Source organism: Lepisosteus oculatus, chromosome 23 (assembly GCF_040954835.1).
Source record: "Lepisosteus oculatus isolate fLepOcu1 chromosome 23, fLepOcu1.hap2, whole genome shotgun sequence".
NCBI classification, from domain to species: domain Eukaryota; kingdom Metazoa; phylum Chordata; class Actinopteri; order Semionotiformes; family Lepisosteidae; genus Lepisosteus; species Lepisosteus oculatus.
The window spans coordinates 11475393-11493165 of record NC_090718.1 but is presented as its reverse complement, the minus strand read 5'-3'; the positions used below and the strand labels follow the sequence as shown (position 1 = coordinate 11493165).

At 44.6% G+C, this 17773-nt stretch overlaps 1 protein-coding gene across 2 annotated transcripts in view; it reads left to right on the top strand.

The window, feature by feature from the left end:
- The first annotated feature begins 561 nt into the window (after positions 1-561).
- The window catches only part of LOC102694581 (ATP-binding cassette sub-family G member 4), a 37807-nt gene continuing 20595 nt past the window's right edge, over positions 562-17773 (top strand). The window contains exons 1-2 of one of the 2 annotated variants that reach the window (XM_015337581.2): positions 562-1202; positions 8510-8750. In XM_015337581.2, coding sequence (XP_015193067.1) covers positions 8519-8750 — 232 coding nt within the window. In that variant the 5' untranslated portion in view covers positions 562-1202; positions 8510-8518. Of the gene's footprint in view, positions 1203-8509; positions 8751-16575; positions 17069-17773 lie in introns of those variants that run through there. The other variant, XM_015337583.2, reaches the window with a different exon arrangement.

Genomic DNA, 17773 nt, shown 5'->3' with positions numbered 1-17773 from the left:
CGGGGACGTAAAACCGAGGTTCTGACTCTCTGTGGTCATTAAAAATCCCCGGGCGTTTCTCGAAAATTGTAGGGGCGTAACCCTGGCATCCTGGCCAAATTTCACATTGATCTAATCATATAAGAATTGGCTTCATTACTGTGCTCTCCTTCCCACTGATAGCTGGTGTGTGGTGAGCGTTCTGGCGCTGTCACATCATCCAGGTGGGGCTGCACATTGGTGGTGGTGGTGGAGGGGAGTCCCCATTACCTGTAAAGCGCTTTGAGTGGAGTGTCCAGAAAAGTGCTATAATTATTATAATTAAAACTGAGCTCAGAGTTTTGGCTGCTTTTTCTTGAAATAACAATATGAATGGGTAGCTTGTTCTGGACTTCCATAACCTTTTTTATTTTCCAAAAATAAATACTGTCTATACACAGACACACTCACACCAGGGCCAAATTGCCAAGAAGCCATTTACCCTACCAGTATGTACTGTATAATACAGTATGCTGTATTTTCTAAGTGAACCTGTTAGTGACGCCCTACCCAGGGCCGGTGTGCGCTAGTGATGTCTGCAAGACCGGTAGATAAGGCGACAGACTGACTCGCTGCTTCATGACTGGGGTTTGTGGTGTGCGTTTTCGAGACTGGAAATGACAGAGAGAGAGCACGAGAATAACAGTGCATCGATGCACGGAGGTGCTGAAGAAGTGTTGGAATAAAACTTCAAGCGGCGAATGTACCCAACGTTTAGCGCTGCTGTTACCCCTGCGTCGCTCACAATAGGCGCCGGAGATCAAATTGCTTTTGCTCAATAGAGTTCGTCAATTGCCCATAAGCCGATAGCGTTTCCTTTTTAAAAAAAAAAAATCTCCACGCTGGGATTATTTCCATGAGATTTGTTGTTGTCACTGGAAGGGGGGCTGCTGGTTTTCGGATCAGAGTCGGGCTACACTGCAGAAACCCAAGCTCCGGAGCAAGGGAGGCAGAAGATACTGTAGCTTCACGCGTTGCTCTCCCCTGGAGCCGTACAAGGATGGTCGATTACAGGCGTTGATCACCGGACCTATTTCTGGTGTTTTCTTTCGTTGTTTCATCCTCAATCACCAGCGTATTTTGCTCCAGGAATGAGTCGGGACCTCGTTTTAATTCTGTAACGGCGGAGTGGTTTGTAGACAGCGGAGCGTGTCTGTCCGGTTTGCGCATCACCACACAGTAAGGTGTGTTCTCCTTATCTTGCGTGGTGTTATTGTTATGATTGCAAAGACAGAAATATAGAGAATAGGACATTATTTATGTAACAGTGCTTTAGTTTATCTGGGATGAGTAAAAGCGGGACTTGAGCACGTTTAGACTTAATGCAATCAGTGTATATTTTCTCTCCTTGTTTTTCTTACAGGATATGTTTTCATGCATTGGCATTGCACGGCATTTTGTACATATTTATATACTGTATTTAGGAAATTGATGTGTAATCGTGTCCCAAACATAATTCTACTTTACATAATACTTTATTAATGGACCTACTTGTGTAGGGTATGCGTGCTGTTTTTCATTTTTCAAATAAGAACCGAGGAATGAGTTTTTCCTCTCTGTTTTTCTGTTTTTCGGGGGGGGTTTGCTTACCTGTTACTGATGTGGACTAGTGCATTGTTAAAATAGCCTGATTGTTTTTGCTCATTGGAAAATGGTACAGCAGGCACAACCCGCATCGGTCCTTGTACCGCGGGAAGCTTGACGATGCGCATAGTTATGGGTTTGTCTGCGTCGGCTGCAGATCAGGTTTAATTTTAAGGGGAGCTGCTGTCAGAGAGAGAGATTCAGGGTTACCCAGCCGCCCAGGGGTCGATCGTATTTTGAGTCAAAAGCAGCAACGGAGCTGGTAGCTCCTTCTCCGCCTTCTGTCTGTCTCCTGTGGAGGCAGTGCTGTCCATATGGGTATGAACATACATCCTAATTTGAGTAGAATATAAACAGCTGGTAAGAAAGTCTGTGACTGTCATGAAGCTGGTGCTTTGCTGGATAGGTAGAATTGTGTACAGCTGCACTGGTACGTGTTATTCACATGAACAGCAATGCAGATGAGTCAGCTGTGTTGGCTACCACGGCTCTTAATTTTGGTGGATGCCAATTAACGTTAATGGTAATAAGCAACATTGTTTGCACATCTGTGTGATGTGCTTCACTGATTTTTTATGTTCTTATATTTTCCTGTGTTTTGTCCAACAACGGTCTACGTGAAGTGTTTCCTCTCATTCTCGTTTTACTTCTTGATTGTATGGAAGACCAATCTGCAAAGTTCGCAGTGTCGGTAAAGAGGAACTGTTCGAGCTCAAAGGCATAATCACAGCGCCAAGTGAGTCAATGAGCGCGACCGCTTCCCTAAGACACTTTCGGTTCTCTGAAGGAATTAAGTAGGACCCAGTTGACATATTTAAATGGTGTTTTCATTCCAATTAGCCTTGCGCTCGGACTACTCAGCCGTGTTAAGACACAGATTTAATATTGGTCATCCAAGCGGGTGGGTGGCTCTCCTGCTATTGTGTTGTCTAGTACTTCACCAATTTCTAGGTTTCACTCGTTGGAAATGCTGCCTACTGTAGTGGGTGGTGAAGGTGAGAATTAAGGTACTCCACTGGATATTATCTTTCAAACATAAACCCCTCAATAGATGAGCTCCAGACATGCCCTTTTGTAGGCCATGCTGTGGTCTTCCAATCCTTCCCACCCCTATGTCTCACGTTGCCTTGAGTCTGCTGTTGTGTCTTCATCCCGCTAGCTGAGGACTTCTGGGTCTTTGCAAAGGTCTACTATCTCCATCTCGCCAGCTCTCTCCTTAACATCATATGTTATATTAAAGCTGGCCCCCTTTCCCAGTGCTGTGGAACATTTTCCAGTGAATATTCCTTTCAGTGGAAGGGATCAGACCTCTGATTGAGCATCTCTACAATGCAGTGGGCCAAGCCAGAGGTTATTGTGTGTCAGCCCTGAATTGGTCTTGGGGTTGTGTTGCATGCAGATTACACTATATCACCTTGAAGGTGGAAGACTTTTGTTTTGCATGGTTCAACATGATTTCAAAAGGGGGAATCATGGATACTCCAGGAAAACCTGTGTGCGGTTCTTGAGGATTCACTGTGGTGTCATTCCTCCCCCTCTGTCTCAGTCAGGCTGATCAGCTCTGGCACCCTGCACATTGCCTTCTGTCATTACTGGAAGCTGGGATAAGCGTCTCAAGAACATTGTGTTACACAGCTTTTGTTATCTGTCCTCGATGCCAGCGCCTGTCCTTGATGGGCTCTCTGATGATGCCGCGCAGCGAATCCACACAAAGCCGTGCTATTTTCATCCGAGATTGAGGCAGACCTGCTCCAGAGGACCTCGCGAGTGGATCTCCGGGCCCTCCGAAACAAGAGAAGGATCCCAGTGGAATTTCTTTTCTATCTAAGGTGTTTCTGGAAAGAAATGGCTTGATCCAGGAACTTCAAAGCGGCTTTGGTGATGAAACCGTCGCCCAACTTGGGCTGTTGCCCTCTCCTGCGTGAGAAGAACAGAGATCACGCCCCCGGTGTATTTAATTTCTTACCAGGGATGCTCACACTACACTTAGTAGCCAGTGGTGCCCTCATATGAGCTCCAGGGATTAATCTTTTTTTTTCCCAGGGATCAAGCCATTTCCCTGCATCAGCACAACACTGCAGTCTTGGAGAAATAAGATCCGAGCTCTTAACAAAAGGGTTGAAATAAAAGAAATTCCACCAATCGTGCAACAGAGGGAGAAAAGGAAGAAATGTGATCTGCACGGCCCTAATGTGCCCTGCTGGTGTAGCTTGAAATGCAGCATCGTGGACATATATTTGAAGTCCTGCGTGTGAAGAATTATAATAATAATAATTGCTTACACTTACTGTATACAGCGCTTTTCTGGACACTCCACTCAAAGCACTTTAACGGTAATGGGGATCCCCTCCACCACCACCAATGTGCACCTGGAATCCACCTGGATGATGCAACGGCAGCCATAGTGTGCCAGAACGCTGGGGTTACAGTGGGGAGGAGAACAGAGTGATGTAGCCAATTCATAGATAGGGGTTATTAGGAGGCCATGATTGGTAAGGGGTTACACCCCTACTCTTTTCGAGAGACGCCCTGGGATTTTTAATGACTACAGAGAGTCAGGACCTCGGTTTTACATCTCATCCAAAGGATGGCGCCTGTTTACAGTATAGTGTCCCCATCACTATACTGGGGCATTAGGACCCACATAGACCACAGGGTGAACGCCCCCTGCTGGTCCCACTAACACCTCTTCCAGCAGCAACCTTAGTTTTTCCCAGGAGGTCTCCCATCCAGCTACTGGCCAGGCTCACACCTGCTTAGCTTCATTGGGGCTGCCAGTTGTGAGTTGCAGGGTGATATGGCTGCTGATAGGATCTATTCACCAACCGAGCCTGTAATTCAGATTCACATGGAGCTGAACTGCGATCGGCAGCGACCCCATTTGTGCTACAGTTGTGAGTTCCGGGTTTCCCCTGCCCCAGGTCCTGTGAGGCACGGAGGGGAGCAGGTCTACAAAATCTGAAAAGGTGTCGAGCAAACGCTCAGCTGAGATGCACTGCACCTGCTTTGTGCTTGAGCCAGGGCGAACCAGACGTGTGGATTCCTTTCCCTGCTCCTCATTTCGGCAGGTCACGTCCCAAGAACGTGGTGCAAAACGGGCCGCTGTCTCTGTGAGCGTGTGTGGAGGTGGGGAGGGGATTAAGCTCCACTTCCGCTCGGAATTCACTGGGGAGTTGCACTGTCTCAGTCTTCCTAGCAACAGCTAGGGCTTGCCCTCTCTCTTCAGCAGGCAGCGGCTGCTGGCAGGGCACAGGCTTCTCTGGCGGTAATGTGCCTCTGAGTGCCTCGCTATCTCTGGGGCTGGGACATGCATGCGTCCTGACACAGCACCAGAGGGTAGAGCAAGGCTTGCTCTCAACTTAGACCGCCGTTTAAAAAGAGATTTAGGATTTGATTTGATAGATACTTTATTGATCCCGTGAGGGAAATTGCAGTGCAACAGCAGTTTAACACAGACAACACAGCACAGTGTAACAAAATGATACAATAATACAATACAATCAGTACGGTCAGTGATAAATGCACTAAGAAGAGTTACTCACAGTCCAGGATATACAGAACCACTGGGAACCAACCAAAACAGTACACAAAAAGTTGTATTGCGCAATATAAATATAAATGTATTGCACAAGTCCGTGGAATATATTGCACAAAAAGGGTTGTAAACAAGAAAAGCCAGATGTAACAGAGAGTTTACTGTTTAGTCCAAAACAGGTCAATGTCAATGTTGCCCTGTGTTGTACAGTCTTATGGCTGAAGGCAAGGATGACCTCCTGTAGCGCTCCCTGTCGCACCGTGGTTGGATCGTTTGCTTGGTGGCATTCCGGCCTCGCAGCACTGGGGTTCAATTCCAGATCTGGGGTGCCGCCTCTGTGGGGAGAACGTGTTGTCCCTGGGTTCAAGTGGGTTTCCTCGGGGGGCTCTGCTTACCTCTCACAGTCCAAAGTCAGACTGGTATGTTAATTGGTTTCTTGGAAAAATGGCCCTGGAGCGTGTCTGTGTTTATGTGTGCCCTGTGATGGGCAGGGTGTATCCCGCCTTCTGCCCAATGCTATGATAGGCTCCCCATGAACCCGGAATCAGATGAAGCTGTTAGAACATGGATGGATCTAGTTTGCTGCACAGTGTAAAATGTTAAGTTCTGAGCTGTACTGTGTTCAGTAGCTTGGTATCTAGAGTTGGGGTTACAGTGTGTTCAGTAGCTCACTGTTTAGAGAGCTGAGCTGAGCTGAGCTGAGCTGAACTGTGTTCAGTAGCTTGGCATTTACACTGGTTTACACTGTGTTCACTGTCTCAGTGCTGGAATATCGCAGTGCATGACGTCAGGGTCTGTCAGTAGCACAGTCCTTAAGGACAGAGGTGACTTCATCTTTATTACATTTGTTTATAGGCCATTTTGCAGCAAACCCAGAGTGGAATTTAGCCAGGACGCTAGTCTTTGTAATAACCCTGCCCCCTGCAAAGAGTGCCATGAGATTTGTAATCGCCAAGTAATCAGGACGGTAATTTAATGTTTTATCCAAAGTACAGTGTCCCTGGGTGCCACACTGGGCGATCTGTTTGGGAATTTTGGTCCAGATGGAAAAGCGTTGCCTATTGTCTGTTTTCTTCTAGAAGTCTCCCATCGCAGTACATAATGTGTCTGGCCTAGTTTAGTGTCTGCATTTTTAGGGAGTTCAGATCAGAAGCTGGTAAGACTGTACATAAGAAATCACTTTCTTTTTTTTGCAATAATCGTTATTGGGTAAGGCACACTGATACCAGCGTGGCAAAAAATATTTAAGTGACTTTGTCTTTCTTTTGTTGCAGTAAGGCATTTTTTGCCATGCTCTGTTTGTCTCTTTCCCTGCAGTAGGCCTGACAATCGAGTGTCTAGGCTGCTGGGTAGGGAGCCCACAGCACAGCAGGGTGAATATTTAGCCCTGAGTTGTAGATCCCTCAGGCCTCCTGTGTCTCTGTGTCTGCACCTGTCACTCAGACATCCAGGCAGCCTCTGGTATTCACACAGATGTTTGTTTTTCCTTGACATCGCCTGCAGTGTTGGACTACATTGTGCCCTATTTGATACGTGAACACATGTTCATAGAATATAGATATACTGTAGCAGAGGTGGAATTTAAGTAAGCGGAAGAACCAATATCTACTCACATATTATAAGACAGGAGCTTTTTACAAGCCCGAACCGTTTGTGTTTGTTCATCTGCGAACGTCCCGTGTTATTTGAGAATTATGGGCTGTCAATTCAAATAAAAAGCACAAGCCCTGGTGGCCGATACATTTTATTTTTATCTCAAAAGCCATTAGCAAAATTAAAGTGCCACACAAATTTCACTCCGGGCTGTCAAAATCTGAATTTCTCCCTTAATGCAGTTGACAAATGTTCCTCTTCTCCATCTGCTGTGTAATGGGGCTGCATCAAGTCGCTCCAGAGGAGACTGCAGGTCAGTGGTGGATTAATTGGCTCCCCTCCTTCATGTAAACTACTTTGCATGTAGTATAAATCCAAGCAATTGTATATTATGCTGGTGTTTTTACAGCAGAGTGGAAAAGACAGCTTGCCTTTTTTTTGTTATGGACCGATCTCTCTCTTTTCCTTCCATGTTCTGCTTTTCTAAAATAAAACAGTTAATGCTGCAGACCCATTAAAAAGGTCAACTGAGCCAAGTCTCTTATGAAAACGTTTGATCAATGGTTAGGCACTTAAATGGCTCGTCTTGTTTCAAGACGAGAAGGGCTGTGCGCTCACAGCAGGGTTTTTTTTTACCTTGAAGCATTAATTTAGCCGCCTGTCTGCTCTCCCACTTATTTCTTGTGCACAACAAAACACTTTTCAATCAGGTGTGGCATTTGTTTCTCTTCTTTCGTTCGTCAAAGTTCAGTTTTGTGTGAGCAGCAGGATAACCAGGGCCAGGCGGAGAGCTATGTGTGGTTTCAGCCCACAGTTCAGGTATTCAACGTTTTTAACTGCTGTCTTCAGCAGAAGAACCACCTGAGTTCAAACTATTAATATTCCCAGTAAGAAAACTGGCACTTTACTGCCCAGTGAACAAGGCCTTTTCTTCATCATACCGTGCTCTTTCTTTCTGACCATTGCTTGCTGTTTTAAACTTTTGTTATCATCTTGATGAATCCAGATTCAAAACACAGAGGCAGATTTTCAAATGGGACTGTATGAGCAATAAGAGGAGGTAAAAAGTTGTATCCAGTTTCACCCAAGGAAGGGAAATACCTGGCTCTTGAAGAAAGTGATGTTGTGATTCTGTATTATAACAGTGTTTAATTCTGTCCAATTTTTTTCATTAATAGATGGAATCCACTTGACTCCTTTTTTATCTGTCCTCATGCCGGCATATGTGATTTGAATTAATTGAACTCATGGTGCAGTGGTTTGCATTGCTACTGTACCTTGCAGCTCTAAATCGTTAATTCTGGACTGGGGGTGCTATCTGTGTGGAGGTTGTGTGTTCTCTCCATATTTGTGTGAGTTTTCCCTGGATGCTCTGGTTTCTTCCCATAGTCCAACAACATACTGGTAGGTTAATTGCCCTCTGGAAAAATTGTGTATGTCTAGTATGCCATGTGATGGACTGGTGTCCCTTCCAGGGTGTACCCTGCCTTTGTGCCGTTGTATGCTGGGTTAGAGAATGGATGGATGAAATGAACTCAGTGGAATGACATTGTCAATATGCCGTAGAAGTATAAACAGTATTTGCTTGGGGGGAATGCAACAGTGTTCAAGACTTTTGTACATAAAAATATCCAGATATCTAAAGCAAAATAGCTAATTGATCTGACAAAGCTTTCTGTTATGTTTTCCCACAAAGAGTAACTGATTTTAAAATACAATACAATATTAAAAATGTAGCATTCCCACGAATGACCCGTTTTTCTCCCCGTCCCCCTCCAGGGAGTTGGTATGGCTGAGAAGTCGCTGGAGCCTGGCTCCGTCGGCATCCCCATGGAAGAGACCATATGTAACGGGGGTGCCCAGGAAGCACCTCTGCTGACCAGCACTCACCTGAAGAAGGTGGAAAACCACATCACAGAGGCCCAGCGATTCTCCCACCTACCCAAGCGCTCTGCTGTGGACGTGGAGTTCACCGAGCTGTCCTACTCTATCCGCGAGGGCCCCTTCTGGAGGAAGAGAGGTAGGGTGGCCTGTCTGTGTTTGTGCCTCCTTGTACTGCCTTGGAAATGCTTGGGATGAGAGTGATTGGAGGAGAAAGCGACTGGAGAACAGGAGTCAATCCTGAGCCGCTGTCCTCCATTCTCCAGAATGGTGCTTTTTTTAATGAAAGTAGTTCTTGAATAAAACCTGTGCAGGTCTTATTCCTGAAATAAAAAAAGGGAATATTTTTTGGCTGAGACAGGCACAGAAATAGAGTGATATTTGAACAGTTAAAACCGCTGATTATTATAATAAATGTAGAAATAAATAGAAACCTGATAAGCTTATTTTAATGAAAGACACAGAGATCAGGTTATTTTGAGCTGCACCTTTTTTAACTGTATATTTTTACAGGACAGGCTGCTCTCTGTTTCTGCCTTGGCTATTTTTGTATCTGCACTAGAATTGAAGTGCAAGATCTGCGCTTTCAGATTGTGGATTGAGTCTGAAGTTCTTACACGCAGAAGTGCTGAGGTGAAATTAGACTAATTCTGCCTGAAAATTCTGCCCGAATTTGTCTTTTTATCTTTTTCCTCCTTGCTTTCAGCACGCTCGGCAAATCCACAGTTCTCTTGAGCAACGTTCGCAGGGAAGCAAGGTTTGATTAAAGAGCTCCCTTCGGCTGCAGAATGAGAAATTAATTAGGCCAGTGAGAACGTGGCTGCAGTTGTGCTCCTATACCTTTGTTGAGACTGAGAAGTTTATAGTCGGCTGGAATTATAGCGTATAATAAATGAAATTGGGAGAAATGTCTGTACAAAGAGGCACTAAATAATAAAAAAGCATGTGTAAGCAGATCAGGGATTCAAGAGTATGAGAACTGGGAAAAATTAATACTGAATACCTCTGATGCACTTCATCTGTTTGATTCTGTTTTCTGCAGAATTTATTGCACACTTCTTGATAAGTCTTGATAAGTCTATTAACCCTCATGCATAAATTGAGTGAAGTAAAGAATATACCGGGCAATATGTTTTTGATCGCTTTATTATATTAAAGCTGAAGGGAATTTGGAGGCAGTTCCCACCACACACATGACAGTACCAAACTCCTCTCACTATTATTGCTCAAACTGCAGTGTGTGGAATTAGCAACACGATACAGAGCTTCCTTTACCAGGAAAAAATTCTCAACAGATACAAAATTGCCAATTACAGAAGCAACCCGTGTCTATCTGCAGGAAAAATTGGAAAAAATGGCACGGAAGACTATTTTGTCATAAAAATAACAATAAACAACTTTATTTTACATACTGCCCTATAAAGGTGGCTTCTCAAAACGCTTTACAGAATGAGAACAACAATAAAAAAATACAGAAGATAAGCAAGATAAGAATACACAGTTAGAGGAGACAGTAGATGGTGGTACTGAATACAGTAGGGGCAGAGGGGTAAAGAATGGAACCAGTTCAGTAAAAGCTCTTCTAAAGAAGAAGCTGTTGAGTCTGGATTTCAAGGACTTTGGAAAAGATGACGTTCTGATGTCCTTGGGGAGAGAGTTCCAGAGCTTTGGTGCATAACAGGAGAAGGCCCTGTCCCCCATAGAGTGTAGACGGGCTTGGGGGACAGATAGGAGACCAAAATTAGAGGAGCGAAGGTTGTGAGGTGGGGAGTAGTGCGATAATTGGTTCCAAGCCATGCAGAGCCTTATCGGTGAGCATGAGGATTTTAAAGTCCACATGAAACTTGACAGGAAGCCAGTGCAAGGACTCCAGGATAGGAGTAATGTGATCACTTGCACTAGACCTTGGTCAGGATTCTGGCTGCCAAATTTTGGACATACTGGAGTTTGTTCGATGTGGATTTAGAAACCCCAGTGAGTAGAGCATTACAGTAGTCAATTTGGGAGGAGACATATGTGTTAACTAGCTTTTCAGCCACAGTTAGTGATAACATGGGGCGTAGTCTAGCAATATTTCTGAGGCAAAAGAAAGATGTTTGACAGTATGCTGTCAAGTGGGTTGAATGTCAAGCCTGAATCACATATCACCCCAAGGTTTTTCAATTTAGACTGAAGCTCAAGTAAAGTACCATCCACAGATAGGGTTATAGCATTGGATTTACAAAGTTGATGGGGGTGCCAATAAGCATCCCTTCAGTCTTGTCACAGTTAAGATGAAGGAAGTTTTGAGTCATCCAAGTTTTTAAGCCGGAGATACAATTGGACAGACTAGAGGCAGCCACAGCAGTGTCAGGTTTGGTATGGCTGTACAGTATATTTGAGTATCATCAGCATAGAAATGATAGTTGAGGCCATGTGATTTTCAAAGCTGACCAAGTGGAAACATGTAAATGCTGAAAAGTAAGGGGCAGTTGTTTCAGTCGGCCATCACTCATCGCTGATCACGTTTCCTTCCTCGGGGCACAGGACAGAGATGTGCAGGGTTGGGTTTCCTTCGGAACCAAGCTCTCTGGGCTGAATCTCCCTGCCTTGTCCTCCCTGCCCAAGCTGTACACCCACTGACCCACATTCTTCCCGGCTCAGTCCCGTGCCTCTCGTCCTTCTTGTGCTGCTCTCAGCAAATTCATTTCTGGCTTCAGTAAATAATTAATGACGGGCCCAGTATGCTGCTCTTACAAGTGCGACTCAGCCCTGGCCTTATAGCAAGGTTAAGAGATCTGTACTTCACATGTTTATCCTGTGCTCTGTGAGCCTCGGTGAATCACTACCCACGGTTAAGAGCACAGCCTTTTTGTCCTGAAAGTGGACTCATCTCAAGTCAGAAATCGAAACCCAGCCTCACAGACCTCACCAATTTTTTGGGGTTTATGTTTTCTTTTATATTTCATTTTATATCGACCCCCTTTTGGAAAAAGGACACTCGTCTCTTTGGGTCGGCAAGCTCTCCTGCGCCTTATAGGCGAGTTAAAGCCGACCGGAGGAGCAGGGTTTCTCTCTGTAAGTTCTCTGCAAGCTTATCTCTCACACGGAAAACTGCAGTTGTTGTTTTCATTTTCTTTTCTTCCTACTGCGTGAGTGCAAATTCCCCCCAGGGTGACCCACAGCATGCAGTTTCACTGTCAGGTAGCAAACTCAGACGTCACAGGACACGATAGCATTCACAGCTTTTACCACTTCCTCTTTCTGTGTTTTGTGAACCCTAGTGAACTTTGCCTGTCTGTCCTGAGGCTGACAGAAAACCTTATTCTGCTAATACTTGCTTACTCTACATCTCTGTCTTAAATTTCTAAACCATGTTGCATCCCAACATAATGCTTTGAGATTTGAAAATGCTTTTGCTCACTGTGAAGAATAGCTACATAAAAATATTGATTGCATTAACAATGACCAGATTAGTAATTCACTAATAAATTGGTAGATGGCGCTGACCTTTCAGGCACAGTGTTTGTGTTGAGGCCTTTCTTGTTTTGTTTCAATGCATGGAGGAACACAGCACACACATTTGCTGGAAAGGGTTTTCAGATATATCTGTCTTTTAGAATGTACAGTATCTGTACATTTTAGTCTGAATCTGTAACCTTGCTAGATGTGTCTTGCCATCTCAACACATAGAAAATAGATTTGCTCTGTGCTCTTGGTTTTCTTCAGTGATTTGATCTTTTTAAGGCTGAATGTCCCTGGCTTATTATAGTCTTCTAATAGGTTCTCTTGGGCCTGATTTTAATTTTCTATGCAGAAAGGTATGTCTTCACACTGACTGGCTGTACTAGGCCACCTTTAAGATGAACCGAGCATTAACCTTAAATTAAAATACAAAATGGTTTATGGTTTCCTGGAAACTCCCACCTTACAAAGCAAGAACAACAGTATTCTTTCTCTGTTTCATCCTTATAATGCAAAAAGGGTTACGTACTGTAATTACTGTACATATTTAAATGTCTTTACATCCTTCAATAAATGTTCATGGTGCTTTTAAAGTAATGAGAAAATATGAGAAAATGTGAAGAGACAGCAGAATTACACATATAAAGGGTTTGGAATACAGTAATTGTAGGTAAATTGTAGGTTTTGAAGTAAATCTCATCATTTTCTTATTTCCTCTTGCCTCATTGGCCGATAGCACCTTTTGGGAACTCCGTTCATCTTTCAACATGATGCATGACCCCAAAATTGCCCTGTAGGAGAGGTGGAGCCAGTAAGCAGGAGCGGTGTCTGGGAGTCACTGCGTCACCTCGAACTGGCACGATCCTGGCCCACTCACGCAGGCCCGTGCACACCACTGGAGGGGTCCCAGTCACAGCGGGCAGGTGACCTGACCCAGACTTGACCTCATGGCAAGGAGTCGTCTGCAGCGTCAGCCAATCCGGCCGAAACTGGCTTTCTGAGCTTTTCTGAAAAAGAAACCAAAAAACGAAATGGGAGATGCACCCCATTAAATTGCTCCCTCAGAGATGAAGCCCTCTGCATCTGGATACCGCTGTGCTTCCCACACTGACATCCCTCTCCTTCCCAGGATAGTTCTTCCTTTGTTTCTTGCTCCCTTTCATTCTTCAAAAGAAAGAGAGCTCACTCTCCCTCTGAATCCCCTGCGTCTGCGCGCAGCCAGCTCTGCCTTTGAATCCTCAGGTCACCTTCAGCTCTCAGCACGTGGCTACATTAACGCTGTCCTGCCTCCCTCCTGCTCAGCCTTGAACATCTTGGAGCTTCTCTGCTTCCTGGGAAGGGCTACAGGTGGGACAGCTGAGCAATAGCAGCCAGTCTCTAGGTCTGCACGGCTCTGATAGACACTACCACTGCAAATTCAACACAATCACCCATCCTCAGTTTTCTCGAGCTGTCACCTTACCATCCAAAAACACTCACAGGCGTCCATCCATTTTCCAGTTTTCCACTTAAACATTTTAGCCAAGACAGGGTCACAGGCAATCTCCGAACCATCAGGTGAAACATAAAGAATAGAGCACAAATGCACAGTGGTGAATGACAGACAAATGAAAGCAGTTAATCACACGACAGCCATTGCAACAGTTGAAATGCAAAGCTCTGAAGTACTCCCGCGTCCGGCATCTAAAGGAGATAAATGGAGTGAAAGGGAACACAACACACAACACATGGCAAAAAGAAATCACACTGCTAGGCTGAACAAGCTAAAGGCACAGTCCAGGCAGGTGGGTCTTGAGGAGATCCCAGAAGGTGATCAGAGGTGACAAAGTTCTGATGGTTCTGGGTATGTGGTTCCACAATGGGGCCACCAGAGAGGAGGATGAGAAGAGTGTGATCATTGCCCTGATGAAGATTTTCTCAAACGCGGTGCCTGCTTTCGAGGAGTCTGAAGTAGATGGAAAAAACAGTTCCTGTCGGCACAAGACGGTGAACCTGTGACTGCGAATGCCACAGCCGCAACAGAGATCTTTTAAGGGCAAACGCTGCCCGTGAAATTGCTTACATTTTTGAAAATCCATCTTCCATTTCATTAAGCACCCAGTAATTGCATCAGATTTAGTATTTATCTAATGACTGTCCGTTTGCAATTTTGAAAAGGTGCCAACTTTCGGATGCTAAGCGTTTAGTTCCCGGCTGGAACGCACTGCCTGGGCTGTCAGGGTCTCCACACTGTTCCGCAGGGAGAGCGTGTGTCCACCTAGCTGATGACAGGGCTGCGTGAGCTGATTTTTCACAGCCTCCTGACTGTGAGCTGTCTCCTCTCTGATGGGTTCAGGCCCGTTTTGCATACAGGGCCGATGTGTGTGTGTGTGTGATGAACAGCTCTTGCTCTTTCCGGTAACTGTGCTGGCCGAGCAAGTCTGAGGTCATCAATAATTGACAAGACAAATGAATCCTGCAGCCTACCGTGGCAGGAAGTGGAGTTAATAACTGAGAGCTCTCAAAAGCTCCTGCATTCCACACTGCAGACTGGAAAGGCAATCAAACATTGTTTTTCTTCATACTAGGAACGGTAGAATTCTTGGTCTTTGAATCACATCTGGGTAGACAGACAGTTTTGCGTCATGGTTTTTAGGATACATTTTTTTATCCATTATCCCTGTCTACGTGATCCTATAGATGGTCATGGCAAAGGATGCACATATATATTTATGGAAAAACTGAATATATATATATAAAAAATAAATAGACATTTGTGATGTACGATTTTATCCTCAATGACAAAAAGGACAATAAAAGGTCAAATCCAGATACAAGTCTGTGAAAAGAATGTGGGAAAAACCATAAACATGAAATTTGCTTTTTCATGACATCTTTTAATCTACAGTCAGATCAATGTAGTGATTAATGATCACATTACTGTGCAGCATATGGAAGCACAGCTTTCAGCAGGTATGCTGTTGGGGCCACGGGAGGGCCATTAACAGACAGGTAATTGGTTTTTACAATGGGCTGAATCTTAGAGCCTGGAAAATAAGTTCCCGAGAAATTGGGCCAGATCCAAAACTCTCCGCAGTAGCTGGGATAATCAGCAACTTTCACACAGAATGAAGGATAAACAGACTTGGAAGTAGATTTTGATCGGGGCTTGATGTGCCAGGTGTCTTATAATGAGCACTCCCACAGACCAGGAGAGGCAGATGTAAATCGAAACTAAGGGGCCACAGTAAAATGTGAACACTGGATCATGTCCATTTGTTCGTGTATGCAGTTGTTGAATGATATGACTTTAAGGTGGTCTCTTGTTACTATCATCGTGATGCTATTTCAGTGGGAAACAAGCAAGGTTTTAGCCTTCCAGGGGTCTCCTGTTCAATTTGTATGTTTATGTTGTCCTCATGCTTTGTTTTGTCCTGTATTTGGTTCAGATAGTAGGCTATCATCCATGGAAGGGGTCCAGCGCAGGCAGGTAGCCAGGCAGACAGTGCCAGACTGAGGCAGCAGCATCACAGTGGGGGTGGCAGAGACTCCTTACATTTATATCATGCTTTTCTGGACACTCCACTCAAAACGCCCACCACCGCCAATGTGTAGCACCACTTGGACGATGAGCTAGTACCACACACCAGTTCTCAGTGGGGAGGAGAACAAAGTGATGAAGCCAGTTCAGAGATGGGGATGATTAGGAGGCCAGGATTGGTAAAGGTCTTTTCGAGAAACACCCTGGGATTTTTAATGACCACAGAGAGTCAGGATCTCACTTTTTCGTCTCATTCGAAGGATGGCGTTGTTTTACAGTATAGTGTCCCCGTCACTATACTGGGGCATTAGGACCCACCCAGGCTGCAGTCTGAGTGCTCCTTACTGGTCCTCTTTCAGCAGCAGCCTTAGGTTTCCTAGGAGGTCTCCCATCCAGGTACTGGCCAAGATCACACCTGCTGAGCTTCAGCGGGTGGCGGGGTGATACAGCAGCTGGCTATAATAATAAACCTTTGAGTGCACCACCAGATCAAACGTATTTAGAGTAGGTCCTGATTTTTAAGGATGATGCAGAGGAGGTGATGTGTTTGAAGAAACACGTTTTAAGGTTTTCTGGAGAGACGCCAGTCTTTCCCTTGGGCTTCCTTGTTAACATTTCCAGGAAAAGAGTTTTCTGTGACCACTGCAGAAGGGTGTGCCCTCGTGAGGGCTGGAGTCCCCTGCAGCCTGTGAACTGAGATTTGCAAACCTGCAACCAGTGATTTAGAGCTGTAGAAACCTAAATAGAGTTGTTACTGAGCTATTGCCAAACATCTCACCCAGTTAAAGCTCTTAAGCTGACATGATTTGGCTCCAGTTTGTGGTCTATTTAAACACAATGTCTGTGTTTTACTACTAACTGCTTTTATCAATTGATATAAAGATCATACATTTTAATTATATATACCGATGGAAAAAAGAAACGCAACATTTTCTGGAATGAGAATACTATCATTATAGCTTTTGTACTTCTGCAAAAAGTTGTCAGTTTGTTTTAAGCCCTCTGACCAGCAATACAGCTTGTGCAGTGAGGCATTGCAACTTTCCAATCACATGAAAGCTCGTTAGGTGCACTTTTACCCAACCAGGTCCAGGTGGAATAATGCCTGATCAGGTCACCTTTAAAAAGTCCTTAATTTAAAGCTTAGGTCACTGCAAGAAAAAGGCCACACTTAATCATTTTTCTGTGCATTCCATAATGCCTCGAATGTCACCAGAAGCAAGGGAGAGGGCCATTGGCATGCTGCAGGCACTATGGAGTGTCCCGACTGCAGAGAAGGTTACAGCAGACCGGCAGGGCAGATGACCGTCCAAGATCTGGTCACCATTGAGTGACCACACCAGAGCAGGACCGACACACCAGGCTGGTCCATCTGAGAGATCGTTTCAGATCTGCCACCCGTACTGCCAACCCAGGAGTTCCCAAACTATGATCTATGGATCCCTGGAGATCTATGAAGCTACTCTGATGGGTCCGTGGAAAACATAAATATGGTGAGGAATCGCATTTGAGGCTAAAAGTCTCATCTCCCTAATCTGACATCCTAACTTTGAATCCAGTGAGTCACCACCAGCCACTTCACTAATATACTGTAGACATTGTACACTCACACATACTGTAGGTACTGCAGTACCTATTCGTTAAGCTAATGAATAAGAATGTCACATAAGTTGCGATGTGTACATTACAAACGTCTACTAGGTGCTGATTATGTTTTCGTTATTATGTTGGATTTCCATATGTAACCGTGTCTGTAGTGTTGCAGATATTTCGGGGAGTTAAAGGGGACTCCACATGCTCAAAGTGGTGGACGGGAGCTACTCATCTCCCACCACAGTGAAGAATATTTCTCTTTGTGGTACTGTAGTTTTTGTGCTTTTAGATTGTAATGGTAAAAAAATATCAGCATCTGTTCTCCGTCCTGACTGCCTCTGTCTCCCAGTCGAGTTTCCACTTACGCGAAAGTGCTGAAATGGCGTATGTTAGCTACCAAGGCATAAAATAAAGATTATTCCTCTGGGAATATATTTTGGTTGACAGGGAGCAGTCCTTTGCAACATGCAGGAAAACATAAATAAATGAATTCACAGACAGACAAGAAAACAGCCTTTGAAAACAGCAGGGTATGTTCAGTTCTGCTTCCTATTAGAAGAGATTAACTTGTTTTGTTTTCCTGTTTTGTTGTTTTGCTGCAATTC